Source organism: Phodopus roborovskii, unplaced genomic scaffold (assembly GCF_943737965.1).
Source record: "Phodopus roborovskii unplaced genomic scaffold, PHOROB, whole genome shotgun sequence".
NCBI lineage: Eukaryota > Metazoa > Chordata > Mammalia > Rodentia > Cricetidae > Phodopus > Phodopus roborovskii.
Genome location: NW_026126547.1, coordinates 5,678,243 through 5,698,759, shown reverse-complemented (window position 1 = coordinate 5,698,759; position 20,517 = coordinate 5,678,243). Strand labels below are relative to the sequence as shown.

General features: G+C 44.6%; 1 protein-coding gene across 1 annotated transcript in view; it reads left to right on the top strand.

Annotated features, from left to right (window-relative positions):
* Grb10 (growth factor receptor bound protein 10) overlaps positions 1-20,517 on the top strand; it is a 98,697-nt gene that overhangs the window by 62,780 nt on the left and 15,400 nt on the right. Inside the window, exons 6-11 of the mRNA XM_051200699.1 lie at positions 12,514-12,670; positions 17,288-17,403; positions 17,922-17,990; positions 18,343-18,480; positions 19,142-19,249; positions 19,847-19,945. Coding sequence (XP_051056656.1) covers positions 12,514-12,670; positions 17,288-17,403; positions 17,922-17,990; positions 18,343-18,480; positions 19,142-19,249; positions 19,847-19,945 — 687 coding nt within the window. The remainder of the gene's footprint in view (positions 1-12,513; positions 12,671-17,287; positions 17,404-17,921; positions 17,991-18,342; positions 18,481-19,141; positions 19,250-19,846; positions 19,946-20,517) is intronic.

Below are 20,517 nucleotides of genomic sequence, written 5' to 3'. Positions count from 1 at the left end.
CGTCAAAAGAATAGAATTCATATCTAAGACCACTCACATGTAAACCTTTGTGAGAGCAAGGTGCCACAACAGGTCCCATGTAGCAAAAACACCTCTGAGCAAACTAAACATAATAAAGTGTTTTATTAGGAGTGTCCGTGCGAATTTACCAAAAGCAACCAGGCAGAAACTGCCATCTCAGGCTAAGGATTTAACTTTGTGGTACAGCATTTATCTAGTAAATGCAGGGTTCTAGGTTGGAAAACACGTAACTCCATAGTTAGGGAATTTTATATTTTCTCCCACATTTCCTGCCCTTATCAGGGGAAACTTCAAGTTAATCTAGAGCTTTTTGAGGTTAAAAAAAAAAAAACAAACAAAAGCACTTTACATATTTAAAATATTTATTAAATATTCTATATTTTAAAAATACTTACATAAAAATAGTTCTCACTGAGCCTATTCTAGATATGGTGCTGAATTGCCCAAGATAAAATGGTGAGGGCTGCCCTAACTGTCACAGTTGATTGGTGATGTTGCTAAGGCCTCAGAGCCCTGAGCATTACAGCCCCTGGAGCCAGAGAATAATCCCTACTGCTTGGACGACGTGAGGTACCTTCATGTCTCTGTTCGCCTCTGAACAAATGATGCAATCACAGCAGGGAGTCATGACCTGGAGCAGACCATGTGCTTGGCTAAAAATGAGACAGGAAATCATCCCAGGAATCTCATGTGAAATCCCAGCCTAGTCTCTCCCTCACTATAAATATCTTATATAAATTCTATAAATTTGAGAAGCCTGACTGATTGCTCCAGCCTCAGATCTCTCTTATCGTGAAAGAGTACTGCAAACATGAGCCTTTAAATTTTATCTTTTTGTGGAAAGAACCACCACACTTCAGCCACAGGAATGAGTCTATGCCTTGCCTGCATATGGACCAATGTGATAAGATCCTACTGCAGAATTGCGTACGGTCCAGCAAATGGAACGCATGCTGGTGAATCCAAAAAGAGCCTCTTGGTCTGCTAGGAACCAGAAATCCTTTTCCTGGGAAAATTGATTTGCGAATTCTTACTTGATGTTTTGACTTTAAATTTCATTAGAAAACGGGAAAGTCGCCAGCTAGTGAACTTCTTACCTGATTAGCTTCTGTCCTAGTTAGCCTCAGCTGTCAACTTGACAGAGCCCAGAGTCATCTGAAGGGAGGCTCAGTTCAGTGATTGCCTGCATCAGATTGGCCTGCAGCCATGTCTGTGAGAGATAGTCCTGACTGATGATTGATGTAGAAGGGCCCAGCCCATGGTTGAGCAGCCGTGTCCCTAAGCAAATGAGTCTGAATTGTAAAAGGACAGCTAGCTGAGTAAACTAGCTGTTTTCCTCTACTGTTCCTATATTGAACTCCTGCCCTAACCTTCCATAACGGTAGGGTAGCCCTTTCCCCCCACTGAGTTGCTGTTGGCCAGTGTTTTATCACGCATCAGAAAACAAGCAAGCTTACCTTATGTGATGGCTTGGCTTGTCGTCTTCCTTGTGTTTGTATTAGAACCCACAGTTTCTCCTGCAGAGAAGCAGCCTGCTCTTCAGAGATACAGGCTGAGCATCTCTTATCCCAAAGTGAAATCTGAAATGTGCCAGATTCTACCTGGGCTACTTCATTAAGCTATTGACATGTTAAAGTGATTGTTTTATTATAAAAAGTAACCTTCAACCTAAGGATTAGTCTACTCCTGAGACATAAATTTTACATTTAGGCTTGGGTGTCCTCTCCAGGTAACCTCATTATGTATAGGCAAATATTCCCCCAATTGAAGTAACTCAAAGTCATAAACATTTCAGGTAGGCCACACTTGGCCTATGAGCAACTGAGAGAGGCTTCTCTTCAGACAGTCTGCGCCTCTGGTGGTTCCTCCTGGTTTAGAACAAAGGTATCCCATGAAATAACAAAGTTGAAAAGTCTCATTGCTTTTTGTCTTGGCTGAGACACTTCCACCATTACCAAGTGTTAAATCTTAGCCTTTTCATTCTTGTGGGGAACATTAATCTACATATAAAACTGCATTGCTGGGCTGAGAGTCTCCCTTCTTCATTTCTGCGCCTGCCCTGGGAGGCTTCTTTTTTGCCCTACCTAAGTGCAGCTGCCCATCACATAGCTCCTACCTCCTCCTTTCCTCCACATCTTTGTACTCATCTCCCAGACTTTCACCTCAGTCTCCCAAGTGGAGTCCTAACAAATGTAAAAATGATAAAGAATCCCTGGAGGGAAGCAAGCAAGGGTGTTTTGAGGGCCTTCAACAGGGGGAATGTGGTAAACATCCTCCCGTGGCCATGGGTGCCAAGTCCCCACGTTTCTAGGAAAGAGAACACAGATGTTGACCTCGTCTAGAAAGGTTAATAATTACATATCTCCTGGTTCTCTCGAACTACATGCAAATGACCAGTTGTTTATCTTTCACCTTCCCTCAGAGTAGTTTCCTTCTTGTGATTTCATCAGCAGACATTCTGTGCTCAATCAAAGCAGTGGGTTCTAAGGACTCTATGGTGTCCTGGAATTTCAGATTCATTTATGAGTAGTGCATTCCTCGGCTTCTGTTCCCTAGAAGTGTTTCTGTTCACACCATCCCTGGTTTCTCCTCCGAGCCCTGGAAAGGAACCAGATCGGTGGCAGGAATATCGTAAATAACTTGAAGAAAATAGAAGCAACATTATTTTCTTTTTCATTCAACTTTGGAATATAAATATGACTGTGATCTGAGTCCTGACTGTCAAGCCGTCACAGTATTGAATGTAACAACAAATGTGTTAGCTTGCCATACAGCAAAATATACCTGAGGTGCCAACTTGTAAAGAGAAAAAAGGTTATTTTGCCTGGGAGTTGCGGAGGTGCCAGTCCAAGATCAGGGATCAGGTGGCCCTCGTTGGGGTGGAGGTGCCGCTATCCAGGGTGGAACATGTATGTCTTGGCTTTCAGTTTCTAACATATCTGTCCCCCAACAAAAAGGCTAAAGAGTAAAGGGGACATACTACAAGGTAGGGGCAGCTTGAAGAGAAAAAATTAAAATTGTAACTTGAGTGGGGGGAGATGCAGAGCAGGAAGCTTCTGGCAAGTAGTCTCAGCAGACATCTCCAGGAATGGGGCACAGAACAGCATACTGACCCTGCAGACCTGGTGACCTGGTACTCCTGCCCTGAACTAGGTCCCGGGCATGTTCTACGGAACAGCCAGAACCTTCAGAGCTTTCCAGTTTGTAGAAAAGTCCCAAAAAACAAAACCTCCCCTTTAGGGCGTACAAGCCGTGATGGGGAGTGCAGCTCAGTCCAAGTGGGGTGTATAAATCACATAGTGGCATGGGCCACTGTTAATTTCCTGCTTCTGATCATTGAACTACAGTTATGTAAGAATGTTCTCAGTTTTTAGGGGAAAAAAAAAGAAAAATCACATAGTTTGTCTAGCAGTCCCAAGTAGACAGAGCAGAGAATGGAAATATGAGCAAGTAAATGGGGCCAGATGTTGCTATTTGGGGAGCCCTGATGAAGAACATACAGAAAATCTGTACTACTTAAAAATTTTGTACAAGTGTGAAATTATTACAAAATAAGATGCTAAACCAAAAACAACAAGAGGCCTTCTGTCTAAAACCAAAAATATGCCCTATGTACACACAAGGTGACGAGGGGCAGAAATCATCAGAGCACACCACCAAAGTTCTCTAAAGACCGCATCTTTGAATGTTTTCACATTCCACACCAGAACTAGATAGTCTCTATATTATTTTCTTAAAGTTTTATAAAATTATAAATTACATTCTAGGTTTGGTCTGATAAATACAATTTTAAAAAATACCCCTTTTTGAAGAAAAAAAAAATGTTAGTCCTGCTTGTAGTTGCGTATTGCTGATTACTTTGGAATCCCTGAGTTATAAAAGCATTGTGAGCAGTTGAAAGTTATCAGATGATTTCTTACTACCTTTCTTTTGCTGAGATTAATAAAGGCAGCTGTATTAAATTGTACTGTTCGTTGCAAAGAGCTGTCTTCCAGTCACAGACGTATTCACCCTTTCCCCACCCTGTCACCTTTGTAGAAATGTCTGTGCTGCTGACATTGGCCAGGCCCTGCTTCAGCCAAAGTACCCGCCCCTCTGTGCCCTAGCAGGGTGGGAATGGAACCCACGGCAGCCCAATGTGATAAGGATTTGTACATGACACTTAGGAATGATCTGTGGGTCTTTTAAGAGCCACCTATTCACAGAAAAAGAACCTCCGATAAAAGAATTCCGATAGAGTCTAGCTCTTTTCATATAGCTTCTATCTATGTACAGCCAATAGACGACCAAAAAAAAAAAAAAAAAGGAACAGCAATACAGTAGACTTTTTAAAATTACAAAAATAATAAATGTTCACAACAAATGTGAGGGGTAAATCAAACACTACAACAGGGTATATTGGGTATATGGGTATATTGGGTATATGGGGATATGGGGATGTAGCTCAGTTGACAGAATGCTTGCCTAGTGTGTGCGAAACCCTGGGTTTGAGCATTACATAAAACCCATGTGTGTGGCATATGCCTGTCATTCAGCTCTCGGGAGGTAGAACCAGAAGAATCAGAAAGTTCATGGCCATCCTGGTTAGTTTAAGGTCAGCATGGGCTACATGGGACCTTTTTTAGCTTACAAAATCTAGAATCACCTAGGGCCTCTGGGGATCGTCTTATCTCACTCTTCACTGAGGTGGGAAAGCCCATCTGCTGAGCAAGGAATCGTGTGCTGTATAAAGTAGAGGGTGTGTGTGAGCTAAACTCTAGGTTGCATTCATCACTGCTGTCTATTTCTGCTTATGGATGTAGCATGACCCGCTCCCTCAGGCTCCTGCCACTGTATTGTAATCTGGAACTGGGAGCCAACATAAGCCCTTACTCACTTAAGTTGCTTTTGTAGGTATTTTATCACAATTGTTAAATGAGATTATTCTCTCCATAAATTCCTAAGTATAATCTCATTTCCAGAGGTGAGCAGTATGGGCTGTATCCACATGTAGTGTTCATAGAATAGATAACACATTTTGATATGTTCTGCCACACAGAGGTATCAGGATTCATGTTAACTGAGTGCCCTGCTGATTAACATTTTTGTTGTTTGTAATCCCATCCTTATTACTGTAATAAACAAAGCTGAGTGACTATTCTTTTACATATGTCTCTGGTCACTTAATAGATGGGGTGGAAAGATTCCTAATAGTGTCAGTGCAGTGCTAAACTATTTATGGTTTTATGAGTATACATACATATATATAAAAAGTCATTTTATAAATAGTGTCAAATACAGTCTGTCCCTTGGAATGAAATGTGAAGGCATGTGGTTTGGTGGGACTGGCCCCTGGCCTGGCTCTGTGATTTGTTGCAGTCTGGTTTTAGATTCCTACCACTGGCCTCACATCACTGGGACTCTGGGGCGACAGTGGCCCAGGATGTGAAGGCAGAGGACCAGACAATCCATCATGTTGATTAGTTGGGTCTGTAGTTTCAAGAAACCCTAGAAGATGTTTACTGAGCCTGACTGGAACAGAGGGACAAACCAAGAGATTTTAGGCAGTGTCGCCTGCTTTCATATCTGTCCCGGGAAGCTCTTTGACTTCGAGGGCACCACACAGTTAGAAAGGGGGTGGATGTATACCATCAGTTTCAGATCCTCATCCCTTTCTAAGCTTCTGCTCAACAGAACGTTGTTCCCTCGGTTTAAAGGACTTAGCACACACATTGGACATCTCTGCCCGGCAGGCCACAAGTTGCCATTGGTGTTCTCATTGGCAAGTTTTGCTCGTTGCTCGGGTTGCCTGATTTTTATTTATTTATTTATTTATTTTTTAGTACTGGAAACACGGTGGTATGGAGATGGGGGGGGGTAATTGATGGATGTATTCCAAGTTGTCTCTAGGTGTATGATGTCCTGTTGACACTCAGCTGCAAAGTGAGTCTGTCAGAAATTATTTCCTGAGTACAGACTCTTGGTTAGATACTTTCACACACTGCCGTGCATGGCACTTCAGCCTGTAGAACTCTCCTGTTTTCCTGCTGGGAACATCCAGCCTAGGACATGTGGACTAAAAAGTCTATGCTATCTACCCCAATTTATCCCTAGAGTTATGGGTGTAAGGAATGGACACCAGGGAAATATCTACCCAGAAAATTGGGGGACCTGAAAATCTGGAGACGACAGATTGCATTTGTCCATGATTTTTTCTTGTTCCTCAACAACTTGAGCATTTTTCCCGAAATGTCTGGCAGACTACATTCTTGGGAAATGTTTAAACCTAGTAGAGGGTTATTTTAAAAAGGCATGGTATCTAGCAATTCATCTTAAGAAAATAAACATATGCACTAAGATATATATTTGAAGATAATCTTAAATAATTCTATAATAAGAATGAAAGGGGGGCAGTGGGCAGCGTGGGAGAATCCTTCATCTTTGGTGCCTTGTAAGCTCTAAAACAACAGAGAAGCACGATGACATGGTAAGGTGTTTATGATGTAATGTGAGGCAGCGCGGCCCAGCTTAGAAGTGTGTGTGCAGTATGATTACAGCTCTGTCAGGGTTTCTATTTCTATATATCTGTACAGAAGAATGCTGTCACAGTGAGTCTGTGAACTGTCAGTGATTAGCAGTTTGTGTCCCCGTTGTTCCTTACTGTATTTTTCCAGTTTGATAGGAGAATCACATCATCTCTATATAAAGCTCACATATGTATGTGTCTTCAGACACCATCTACATACAGATGTATTTATTTGGATGCATGTGTACATGTTGGTACTGTATAGGCATGTTCCTATGTGTATCTTCATACATGTGGTATTGTATATTATATCACGATGCTTGTGTTCAAGCAGCCCTTGATACTTAGTAAGAGCTCTAAAACTCAATAACAGTGATGATGGCCACTTGGAAATAATATGAAGCTGTAAAATACGTTACTTAACCAAAAGGGTAAAGAGTAAATCAAATGTTTTGAAAGCAGTGCCTTATTTGAGTAACTTTTACCACAGTACATCCTCAGAATTGTTTTTATTTTATTAGGAGTTACTATAATTTGTTATTATAAGCTGTTAATTTCGGCCATGTCTGAAACTAAACTTCATCATAGGCACACAGTTATAGAAAAACACATGTCGAGTATAGTACTATCCTTTGTTCCAGGCAGCTCTGGGGTCCTTGAACAAATCCCCCACCAAGAGTAAGGGGGCCTTATTTTTTTAAATCCTCTTTGATTCACTAACAGTTTTTTTTTTTTTCTTTAAGTAACTTCCAATTTTATTTGCTATGACGGGGTGCCAATTTATAGAAATAAGTTTTGTCAAAATAACAGAATTTATGCATCTCAGATTAGTTAAACATGCATGCACAGATATGTAAAACAATATCCACTCATCCAGATAAGCCTTTCTGTTTAAATAGTTTAGGGGCAGCTTCAGCTGGTGAGGGACCCTTCACTGTAGAGAAGTCTTAGCCACAGCTCCAGATCCCTGTTCAAGTTTTGAGAACTGTTTTTAGTGATAGAACAGCCTTGTTTGTAAGGAGTTTTCAAGGGCTTAAAATCTAACTGAAAAGTGAAATTGATAGAACTTTGAATTATAGACTTTTCAAAGTCGGTTTAGCAGGGTGGTGTATTCGTATGGTTGGAGAGCCACGTCATGGCGTTGAGTCCTATGCTTCGTCAGAGACAAAGCAGTGCCATGACTTAGAACAAAGCTTAGAAGACTTGGTGGGATTTCACTCGTTTTTACTAAAATTAATTTAGCCCATCTTACTTATCCTGAAACTCCTAGACTTCAAGCACCCCACCATTCCTCTATTTGAGGACCCTCTCAGCTCAAAAATATTGGAGCCTCTGTGGCAGGAAGGATTCAAGGTGCTGAGGGGCAGCTGGTTGGTGGGGGGAGAGGAGGAAGAGCCAGCTAGGTCTGAGAGCCCTGGGCTCAAACCCTCACCCCAAGACTGACTGTTCTTATAACTGGGAAAGTTCTGCTGCCTCCAGACATTATGCTGATGGGGCTAATGTAATGTCTGCCTTGAGGCTAGCTCTCCTTCTCCCTCAGCATCACTTTTCTGCCTTTGCCCGTTTAGGTCCTGTAGTTTCAGAATAAAACATCCCTGCTGAGATACTTGGTGTGGGACCCCTTAAGTATCCCATGCATGCCTTTCCCGAGCGCATGCCTCTTCTGGTCCTGTTATTGTAGCCAGCCTCTCCAGAAGTGAGGCCTCTAGAGCGGCAAAAAGTCTAGCTTACACCTACAAGATCCTTTGATCTAAGGAGTTATTTAGACAGGGATGAAGAATGAGGACAACTCAGTGTCCCGGGGCTTCTGCTTTCAGACGCCCACCACCATCGCAGTTACTGTGCAATGTCTGGGAAGAGCAGACCTTAGTGATGCTGGGCCGTCAGCCTGGGCACCCCAGGGACCAGGCAGTCTACATGGGCAAATCTTGCACTGCAGACAGCTGGTGAGGGGGGCCAGGGAAGCACAGAGCTTCGAGTGTCCCGTTTTCTATTTTTATAAGGTGAGCCTCTGGCACAGTTTCACTGCCAGAGTCAGAAGATCTTTTGAATTCAGTAACAAGATTCCTTAGTCCCCAGCCAGCAGCAGCAAGGTCTGACTGTTACAGGAAGCTGTGGTAAGAGTGTGTGTGCCAAGGCTGGGAGCAGGGAGGCCCAAAGACCCCATACTGTCCACCTGTCGGGGACCATGAAGACAAAAAGGCAGGCATCCCAGATCGTAGCTTGGGGCCACAGAGCAGATGTGCCTCAGCACCACTTGTTCTTAAACACCTTCCTTTTTGCTACAAAGAAAGGGGCTTTTGTTCCTTCCTCTATATGGTGAATGTATAGGAAATGACAACAGAAAGTCTGGGAACAATGGAACATTTTATTACCTCATCAGAGCCCTTACAGCAGAGTGTGTAATGGTCCAGTCCAGCAAAAAAAGCACTCCCTCCCCTACCCTCTGAAGGAGAGTTTCATGTTGTTGACGTAATTGTGCCTGTTCTCTTTCATATTACGGTTTTATTTTTAAAGCAATTAGCTATTTGGTTGGTTGGTTTGTGATGCTTTCCCATTGCATCTTAACCAGTTGAGGTCTGCTTTCTAAGAATTGGGAGTGCTGGTGAACAGGCATTTAGAGTCCTCCCCATCTGTCTACTAAGTTGCCTCCAGGCATTCAGCTGACCCAACCCACCCATCCTGGGTCTGTGCACAAAGATGCCTGAAAAGATTTTCAGAGGCATCTCAAGAACCGGTTTCATACCAACACTGTGAGGCCACTGTCGCTCATGGGTTCCCACTTCACAGATGGAGAAACTCGGGCTCAGAAAAGTCGGGTAAATCATGAAGGGAGTTATGGCTCCCTCTGATTCCAGAGTTGCCTCCCAGAACTAGCCCTAACTGCCATGTCAAATCTTCTAGCCAATGCCAAAGTTACGTACATGGAGCATCAGGCTTTGTATATTCCTCCCATTGACAAAACAGGGCCACACGGTTCAGATGAGGAGAATGAGCTTTGGGCAGCTACCTTGCTGTGTCAGGGTGGGACTGTGGGTCTCCAGCTTCCCTGTCTCCCTCCAGTATGGCACAGATTCGTATGTGCCTGCACAGTTCACCCATGGAAAATAACTGCCCGTTCGTTGGTCTCACCCTGCTGAAATGTCGGTTGCTGGGGGCCCAGAACCCTGGTGTGCTTGAGAGAACCTTCTGTGTCCACCCTGCTAAAGAAATGAGAGCATTCAGTGTGCTTTGGAGGCCCAGGCTGCCCCCAGGAGCTCTTGGCCCAGGTTCTTGCACAGACCTATGAAATATACAACCCTTCCTTGATTCCTTAATGGGGGCCCGCATAGCTGAGGGGTCTGCTAAGGGGGCAGATGACAGCGTGGCATAAAACGCTCCATCTAGAACCCTCCTTTGAAAGATTCTGTGGAAGGAGGTTGGAGCTGCACACAGTATTCGCTTTGTGCCTTATATATTTGCTACAAAACGTCCCTTCTGTCGTTTCCAACATTTACCCAGATCAACACTGCTGGTATGTGTAATGGTTTTTCCAGAGTTCTGTCTTGGAGGTTGTTTGGCTTGCGGGCAGCAGGCCCTGTGGAGTTTGGGGAAATAGCCAAAGAATGGTGTGTCAGTTACAGTCTATAACGGGAGGTGTGTGTGCTTTTCTGTCTGTTCTGTCTCACAGGCTTTGGGGTTCAGGGAGGGGGGGGAGGCCTTTTGCCCATCACGTACTGCCCTGTCCTGCCAACCTGGCTTTTTGTGGGAATCTCAAAGAAGTGGAGATAAACCTGTGACAGAGTACGTGTTAGCTGGTACTGCCCAGACTATATATAGATGGAGGCCAGGGCGGGAGGGGGGTGGTTGTTGGAGCATCTGAGGGGAAAAAGAGGGAGTTTAAAGAAAAATGCAGTGGGCTGAAAACAGACTTTGAAACGTGGAGCCATGGCTGATCTGGGCAGGAAGAGTGGCGAGTGGACTTGGGGAGACATGAAACACATACTTCACCGCCACATAACTTTCCTGGAGGAGACAGTGTTTGCTGTAACCACATAAATGTTTCAAAGCTTAGGAAAGGAAGAGCGTTAGGAGGCTGATCTGGGCAGTGGAAAGCTTCACAGACTTAGGAGGCCCAGCACACTGAAAACCAGAATATCAAATGCATTTATACTTTCCAAATTTCTGTTTCTTTTATGTTAAAGTGTTTTAGAAAGAATGTTCTTGCCTAGAGACCACAGACATATTTTCTTGATTTGAATTAAGTGTTAGTTCCTAGACTGAGTCAGTCATGTGAGTGAGCCGTGTGTAGGCATCTGCTTTGCTGGTAGAGGCAAACTTTCTCTGAGTGAGACATAAATTCCAGAAAAGGGAGGGGTATTTTTCTTTAAAAGTGAAAGCGGGGTTTGAAAGCAAATCCTGATATTTTTCTGAGTCGGGGAGTATCAGGGGTAGAAAGGCCCTTTGGGTTCCCCCAACTTGTCTAGAATAAAGAAGTATCCTTTCTGATACCCCTGAAGCATCCCCGCCCCCATCTGGGAGTTCAAAGACCAGAGGAATATAATCAATCTCTCTCTCTCTCTCTCTCTCTCTCTCTCTCTCTCTCTCTCTCTCTCTCTCTCTCTCCCCCCCCCCCCCAGCCTCAGGGCTACTTTGTCCTTCATTACCAGGAGCCTTCTCTACAAGATGCTGTGGGCATAGCTCCTACCCCCAGGGCCACAGTGCCTTCCCCAGCACTGGCATTGACTCCCCTCCTTAGAGCCACCCTCCTAAGCACATGAGCTAGAAAAGGAGCAGAGAACCGGGCCACTAGAAACAGTTTGTTAAAACAAGCTAGTGGTCAGTTGAGCCTGATGGCAGACTCAGCACTGAAGTTGCCACTGATGGCAGCAGTTGGACAAAGATTAGCAAGAGGCTGGTCTGAACCCAGAGCACACATGAGCCCCAGCCTGAGTGGCCTGTTGGTGTTTCACTGCCTGGGGATTTTTTACAGCCGATCATGTTGTGTGTTGTTGATGTTGTCACCATTGTCATCAGCCTGAAGAGCCCGTGGGGTGGTTACATCAGTCCTAAGAAGGGCACAATGGGTTGCTGGGGTGTTTGGATTCCTACCTCAGGGACGAGTAAGATGGCAGGAAGGCAGACAAAGGCAGCTTTGATCAGGCCAAAGCTGCTGAGGACTGTAGTGCTTGCTGGATGGTGAGCCTGAACTCCCAGGGAAGGTAGGGAAACACCAGGAACAAACTACCAAGCAGGAGGCAATCACAATTTAAAATGCCACCATGTCCCTCTGACTGCCGTTGAGGTGAGATTCTGGGTAGAGTTTTGTTGTTGAGGGGTTTTGTTATAGTTGTTGTTTCTGTTTAAATACATCTTACCGTCCCCTACAAACAGCATCCCCATCAACTGGAGCAGGTAGCATTTTTAATCTCAGAAATTTCTACTATGTCTTTTCCCTAGGAACTGTTTGGTTCCCATAGATTCGAATGGGACCTGGAAACTGTAGCTTGTTTTCAGTATTGTAGGAGAATATTCTTCTGTACCCTTCTCCTTTGGTCTAAATATTTACCTCTGCTTCCTCCTGTGCCTCGGGAACTGTGGAGAACGTCAAGGGAACAGGCGCTGCAGGCCCTGTGGACTCGGGGAGTAGAAACAATGGGGTCATCACAGTTTAGAGGAAGAAGAGTGTCAGCTCAGACATTTGCTGCATTTGTGCAAGTGTAAACTGTCTAACGGGGAACCACCGCAGAGTTTTAGTGAGTTCTGTGACTCCCTAATCCAGGCCGGTGGCTTGGCTGTGTGCTGTCTGCGCCATGAGGTTCCCTGGTCCCTCGGAAGAGAGGAAAGGGAGTCCCATAGCCACTGACCTATGTCTGTGGAGCCCAAGAAACCACTTGTCCATGTGTTGAGACACTTAAAGTGTTCACTTTTGTTTTATCTTGTCTGCTTTTCTTTCTTGTAAATGCAAAGTTGTTTCATCTGTACTTGTGCCTTTTTGTATGTTGCAGGATGTCAAAGTCTTTAGTGAAGATGGTACAAGCAAAGTGGTGGAGATTCTGACTGACATGACTGCCAGGGACCTGTGCCAGTTGCTGGTTTACAAAAGTCACTGTGTGGATGACAACAGCTGGACTCTGGTGGAGCACCACCCACAACTGGGATTAGGTAGGGGACTGGTTACCTGGCTTGGGAATAGCACCTGGGGACCTCAGTTTGTGACCAGATGGCTATGCCACAGTCAAATGTAAATGCTATAAATGCATCACTATCTCCTGCCACATGAGCAGGTTCCTCACGCCTTGTGGCCATGCTTCCTCCTAAATTTCACTCTCCTTCCTTCCCAGTCCTCTCCCTCTGAGAATCCCACCTCGGGCGCTCAAAGCACAGTAACTTCCCAAAGGCTCATCCTTGGTGATAAATGGGCTCTGAGCCCCCCAGGCTCTATTTACCCACTGAGTTACAGCTACCCATCTCAAAGCAGCTCAAGCCTGCTAGTAGAAGAAGGGGGCCATGGTTCCCTTGTGGTAAGGACAGGGAGTCAGGATACATTATAAAGGGGTCTCGTGGGAATACAGTGCCTGTGTGGCATCTTTCTGGGGTGATGCCTACACTGCGTGTGCATATGCACACAGCTGTGTATGTGTCTGTACCCTGCCTAAGGAGCGAGAGCGAATTTTACACAAGAGAATATTTGAAAACACGTACTATTTCTAGAACTCTATGAGTGTGTTGTATATATGTTTGCTCAGCTGGTTCATCTCAGGTAAAGAAGCCTGCCAGATTTTTGGTTAAAGGTGTCTTTTCAACGCCAGTTTCTCCCTTAGTAGGGAGAAGTGAAACACATTTTCCAAGCGGGCTAGGTTTTAGAGAGGATTGTGTGAGTTTTTAAAGTTTTTAAGATTCACCATCTTTAAGTGGGCGACCCCAACACAAGCTCAGTCTCTTCCTTCCAGTTCTTTCACCTCCCTCCCTGTGAGGAGACTGTGTGTGCGTGTGTGCGCGTGCGTGTGTGTGTGCGCGCGCGGTGTTTTGTTTTATTCAAACCTACCATTTAATTAAAAAAAAAAAAAAAAGACGAGGAAGATAAAACACAGCTTTGTAACTCTTTAAAAGGAAATCCTGTTTCTGCCACGGTTCCACAGCGGTCTCTTGTCAGAGTCCCACTGTTGGAAAACTGTGGTGCTGTGTGGTTTCTCTCAGAAAGCCCTGTTCACATCTGGGCATTAACCTGCCCTGCTGTGGATGAGTGAACCACAGACCTGTGGGAGGCTCTTTGTAATGGATGTTGCTCTAGGGTGTGTATTTTGGGTCCTGGCCTGAAGAGTGGGGCCTCACCTATGCTCAGTGTGGAGCCACCCTGCCCCACATTCCTGGGTATCGCTGTCTCCATGGAAATGACTCTCTGAGGCAATTCTCTATTGAGTCTTCTTATTAGGGAGGAGGACACACAAAAGGGAAACTGTATGTGCAAGTCTTTCAGGCAGATTCTAAAACCGATTACGACACAAAACTGTTACAATTGCAGTGCAGATAGCACTCTGGTATGTTTGGTTTCTATGTGAGCTCAGATTAAGATTTTTTTTTTTTTTTTTTCGTTTTGTTTTGTTTTTTAAGCAACGCTAACTGCGCTGATATTAGCAGCCAAAATGCTGGAAACTTCCTGGTGAGCACTTTCCATAAGGCCTCCCTACTGGGAATTCTGTATTTGCCTTTGTGGGTGAGGGTAGTCGGTGATAAATCCTGGCTAGTGCGCTAGCATAGGTTGGATGGAGACGTCCCATCTTTGCAGGCATGTGAGCTACAAGTCTCTAGACTCCCTTCCTCCACCAGGAAAGTTTCCTGCAAAGAGGACACGGTGACAGAACATGGTTCCCCCACACATGTGACAGAGAAACGGATGACTAAAAAAGAAATTTTTCAAAACACACTTTTAAATGTACAAAGGTGCATTTTGGTGCTCCCTGCCCTGCACTTGAAAATAGGATTCAGTGTGGGGTCACTTGGTGCCAGAGCTGGAGAGCTGGGACAGCAAGCACAGGAAAGAGAGGGTCCTACACAGTTCAGTGACTGAGGAGTGAGTACTGTGGCTTGTCGGAATTAGGCAGGCACCCCAGGAAAGAGCAGTGGCTTTCTAGGCGCAGTTTACAGTCAAATGCCACAGTGCCTTAGACACTGACACCTACAGAGCCCCCTTTAATCCTCGCTGCCCAGAAGGAGCCTGCAGTCCATTAGTGTTAATTTGAAATCGCCGAGTGATATCTTTTTCTCATTAAAATGGATGGATAGATGGAAAAATGCTGGCTGGTTTGTCGTCGAGGTGGGTTGGACACGCTTTCTCGCCCAGCGCCATGATTTCCAGCAGTCAACATGTAGGCCTGAGACTTTCTAGTGGGTGGGAGGGGCTAGGGAAGGATGGTTGAGCCCGCTGAAAGGCTGCACTGAGCCTCCTTCTGCCCTCTGTTCTGCATGACCTCTCCACAATTGCTACCTGGGCTGGTCAAGTCTCTGCTGAGGCTCTAAGTAGCTGTGTACTTTAAAAAACAAAGAGGTACAATTTCCTTTGTGAGTTTTCTGACGGTCAATCCTTTCAGTCACCAAGTGAGATATTGACACAGATGCTGACCATAGTTGCAGACATTTGAAAAATAACAAATGGCATTTGAGGAGTCCCTGCTTCTTCCTCATGAGCACATGGTACTTTAGGCATGTCCTGAAGAGCAGCCTTGCTCTAGGTTTACTCAGAACTCAGGAACAGCAGGCACTTGAGGGTAAAAGTTGTAGGCAACGGCTGTGCCTAGAGTCATCCCACGGCAGCCTGAAGAAAGGTTTAGCGGGGGAACAGAAGCTAACACTGCAGCTGGTTTGTATGTCTGAAGAACCACAGTGAGGCCCCTCTAGGGTCACCTGACTGGCGGGGGGTGGGGGGGAGAAAGTGTGAACCTTTAAGGACTGCAGGGGCCAGCTTGGTAGTCCCTGGTTACCTGAAACCACAGTGAGGCCCAGTTTCCCCTGCTCCTTCCCCAGGCACCATGCCCTCCCCTTTGTGTACGTGCAGTATGTGTGCAACTTCGCCAGGAGCTCTCCCAGACAGCTACTGTTGTGGGTCAGAGCTGTGCAGACCATACATAGCATGAGTCTTAGCTGGGGAGCTCCCCACAGGGCCCTTCATGCTCCTTAAAGTTCTCTGGGAAGCAGAATACTTTGATTTAAGAGCTAGCCATTTCATCCTTACTCAGACGGCTTACACTCCCTTTTCTACTCTGTATTTTAAATGGAAAAATAATTTATTCTGTAAAACAGCCACCCACAGGCTATGGGGTTGTTGAGTTTTGTTTTTAAGTTTGTTTAGAATATTTTCTCCGAGTAAAACTCCTAATGGAACTCGCTGATCTGTTTTTAGACTAGAAAGTCTGTTTAAAATGAATGAACTTAAGCATGGCTGTTTTTTCAAACCATGCATCACAGTTTTAGTCAATGCTCAGCTTGTATGTGGTTGTTCACATGTGTCTCAAGGAAATATAACCCTTGTGTAAACATAAGCGTTCGTGTGTTACGGGGAGAATTCTCCCAGATAGAGGTAAATGGAAACTATTCTATGTTTGCACCAAGCATGGCTTTTCATGGTCTGTGAGCTTTGTATTTGCCATGAGAACAAATTCTGGTTTTAAATATTTTTACCAAGATGTCCCCTTCTTACAGTATCAAAATGGAGGCCAAGGATGTGTCAACCCAGAATGTGCTCTTGGTAACAGAGGTGTTCCTCACAGAGAAGTGCCCATGGCCACAGTTCTCCTATATGGAGAAATTCCTTCTCCCAATTCTGTGACCCTTTTAACTTAAAGTGGCTTTTCCTAAGTGTCTCCCTTCCTTCCCAGGCGGGACTCAGCTCTGGCAGCATGAGAGATGCAAGGGATTTAGGATACAGCCCCTGTGTCCAGTTAATGCCTGGCTGGCATCAGGTCTCACACTAAGCCTGGGGTGGACTTACTTGTCTGATGTGGTTAGTTCTCTGTCACTACCACCTCCAATGTGACTTTTCCTGAGCTTTGTGGTAGGAGCTATGATCTCTATTCCACGGCAGAAAAGCACAGCCCCTCTGGGCATGTTATTTCTATCAGCGAGGAGTTCTCCATGCTCTACACCGAAGGAGAGGTCCTTACATAAGGTGTGCTAAGAGGTGTGTGTGTGTATGTACACATGAGTGCCCACCAGTATGCCATGCACAGTGAATGCTCTGTGGAGAATGGTCTTTTCTTTGTCTTCACATATAATGCAGCTGGTGCATACATCCCATGATGTGGCTAACTAGCTAGGTGTGAATGGTGAGTGCTTTGTACATCCCATGACTTATAGTGTCCTGTCCACAGCTCCCCTGGTCTTCGTACCTGTATGCCCTCTGCTCTTATACCCTGCCTGTTGTGAGTCCTCCTTGCCTGGGATCTTTGCCTTTCCTTTGCTTTTGAGTGTTTTCCAAGTTGTAAGAGTATATTCACTGCAGGAGTTGAAATTTTGTAGTATAAGGGCAAAATCATTTGCAACCCTTTCATTAATGTTGCATTGATACCAAGTGCAAAAGAAACACATACTCATCAGCACTAACCTGAATGTTGAATTATATTGAATTTTAAGGTCCCTTTTTAGATAGCCATCAGTGTGTACAAAGGACTTAAATTCAGTGTTCCTGATATATTTTTTATTCTCAGTGCTTAAAGAACAGTATTGACCTTGCATAGTTGCCCCGATGTTTCTGTCCCCACTCACATGTGATGCTTCTCCCTACAGAGAGGTGCCTGGAGGACCATGAGATCGTGGTCCAAGTGGAGAGCACCATGCCAAGTGAGAGTAAATTCTTATTCAGAAAGAATTATGCGAAGTACGAGTTCTTTAAAAATCCGGTGGTAAGTATCCTCTTGGGATTAGCACTGGGGCCTCTCGAAATCTTGGAATATGTACTTGGGTTGAATAGAACCTATCAGACCGACAAGCTGAGACTTGTGCATACATGGGCTTAAGAAGCTGGGTCAACAGTCAGTGAAACAGGCTTCACACACAATACCATCATACATGTCATTGAGACTGGGGAAGGAGGCTGTCTCTCTGCTCAGAGAGTAAAGATATTCACACTGGAACATACTGAGCCAATATTCAACAGAAGAGCTACTCATTAATCTTTGCAAATAGCAGATACTCTCTTGATTATATGTTGGAATATGAACAGCAGTCAGTGATTGGCATGCTGACATCAACTCCTTGTATTATTGGTTGTGCTTTTCTTTTGGTACTGGGGTTGTATAGGTTTTGACAAAAAAAATGAGAAGGACTGTTGTTTAAAATACAAATCATAATCATATCTGGAGAACTGTTAATATTGGCAGGTGTGCTGTATGTAATAAGCTTTTTTTTTCTCCTCTCTCAGAACTTCTTCCCGGATCAGATGGTTACTTGGTGCCAGCAGCCCAATGGCAATCAGGCTCAGCTCCTGCAGGTACCAAGCAAAAACTGAGTTCTTGCTGAAATAGACTTGCTGGAAATTTGAAGTGAGGAGCAGATTCCCGAAATGCTCCATCTTCTGGGGAAATTTACAATATTATGTCCACCTTGTCGTAGGAGCCATTTGCTGCTCTTTGTTTTAATATTAATTAAATTGTTAATTTAATATTAACAATACCAATTTTGCTGGGATTTCAAGGTGTTCAAAGGAAGAAAGTTTTGCCTAAGAACCTGCCCCAAAGTATTTTTAATAATCCAGGAAATATCAGCTATGTGTAATAACATAACTGCTTCCATTATTTTATTATGTGCACATTTCCTAATTTTAAAAATGTGTTCCTTCATAGAATTTTCTGAACACAAGCAGCTGCCCTGAGATTCAAGGATTCCTGCAGGTGAAGGAAGTTGGAAGAAAGTCCTGGAAGAAACTGTATGTGTGCCTGCGCAGATCTGGCCTTTATTACTCCACCAAGGGGACTTCAAAGGTAAGTTTTAAAATATTTCACTTCTCCCTGACCTAGGTATGCTTACTGTGAACTTGAGCTTAATTTTTAAATGTGCCTTAACCTCTTTTATTCTAGTATTAACTTATTAATGAGCAACTTGTATAATGGCTCTACCCAAAGGGACCAGTAGACTACTAGTCTGTCATAAACTGAATGGCAGTACACACACACACACACACACACACAGCAACACCCTTGTCACATCTCTCCTGCACCTCTGGAATGCCCAGCCCTGGGTCCCTACTGTGGGTTGAGCACACACCCTCCTGGCTGATTCAGTCAAGGCAGACACACGTTTGGTTTTCATAATTTGGAACTTGAATCCAAGCTGGCTGTAGGATAGGTGCTGGATTGTTGTTGTCCTGTATTCATGAGCAAGCTGTATAGTTTTGGCTCTGCTGGAGCAAATTTTAAAAATTGCGCAGATCATATAAAAACAAAGTGAAATCTGTGATAACATGTAGCTGACATTTTTAGCTCATGCTGTTGTGAGAATTCCATGCTTTCATTTCAGTTTCATGTAGGACCAGTAGAAAGATGAGAGCTGCAGAGTGACTACAGACCTCAAAATGAGCTTTTAGCACTGCAGACTTTTTCCAGTAAATATGACCCCACACTTTGCTTGGCTGCTGTTTTGCAGGAACCCAGACACCTGCAGCTGCTGGCTGACCTGGAGGAAAGCAGCATCTTCTATCTGATTTCTGGAAAGAAGTACAATGCACCCAATGACCATGGAATGTGCATCAAGGTACTCCATAGGATGCTGCCCATCCCATGGCCTGGGGCTGAGAACTGTGCACAGGTTTTCTTCTTCTGCCCAGTATTTGGTCATGGATCCTTTTGCTTCAAACAGAAATGGTTTTTACACTGGCTTTACTGTGTGCGTAGGACTTAGTGGGCTTTAAATCATCGCACATGCTCTAATGGAGCACTCAGTAGACTCAGCTTAAAAGGGGGGTAGCTCTTGGCCTCCTGCTCTGGGTGAAGCTTTTACCTGGTCATGGTAGAGTCAGAAGCTGGCTAGGAGGGGGGACTCCTAACCTTACACCCAATTGTCTGTAACACTGAGTGAACTGACACTGTTTGTGTGGGCTTCTGGTCATAAGGATTGACCACACTATGCCTACCCTCTGTGTGTATATGGGAACACTGGCCCATGACTAGTCCTTAATAAAATAAGGGCTCATCAGACTGATGGTGGGTAAACTGGACAGGGGACACATGTGCCTCTTGCTCTGCTTTGCTCAGGTGACATCCAGCAAATGGCCTCTGGTTTGAGGGCAGCCTTCCCTAACACTGGGTGTATACTTGCTCACTGTTGCACTGGTGGGGTTTTCATTTCTAGCCAAACAAAGCGAAAGTCGAGACAAAGGAACTGCGTCTGCTCTGTGCCGAGGATGACCAGATCCGTACTTGCTGGATGACAGCCTTCAGACTCCTCAAGGTATGTGACTCGTGGTAGCAATGGCTGTTTCTCACACAGAGCAAACTGGATGTGGGGCCATTCTGGCACAAAAATGCTATGATGTTTGTACTATTGTCAGAATTTATTTCTCGTGTAGTTGTCCATTCTTCTGTGTAAGATCTCAAGTGTCCATTCTTCTACATAAGATCTCAGAGCATGAGAAAGGGGTAGAGCAAGGTTTTCTAGCTGAGCACCACCAATGGTTGGTGGAAATTGATTCTTTGTGAGCTAGAAGGGGAGGCCCTGTGCATTATAGATATCTGCCCACAGATGCCCCCAGTCAGTGGAATCAGCCAAAAATGCCTCTAGACGTTTCCAAATGTCTATCCCTGAGCATCAAGGGATAAGGAATTTCCCCACAGTAGACAACTCCTAGTTCTAAGCCTGTGCAGTCTATCATCCAAGTGACAGGATGTAAGCCAGCCATGAAAGGAATACTTTCTGTATGTTAAAATAATGAGATTTCTAGGTGTGGTGCACATACCTAGAATCCTAGCAACTGGAAATGGAGGCAAGAAGATTGTTGAGTTTGAGGCCAGCTTAGACTTTAT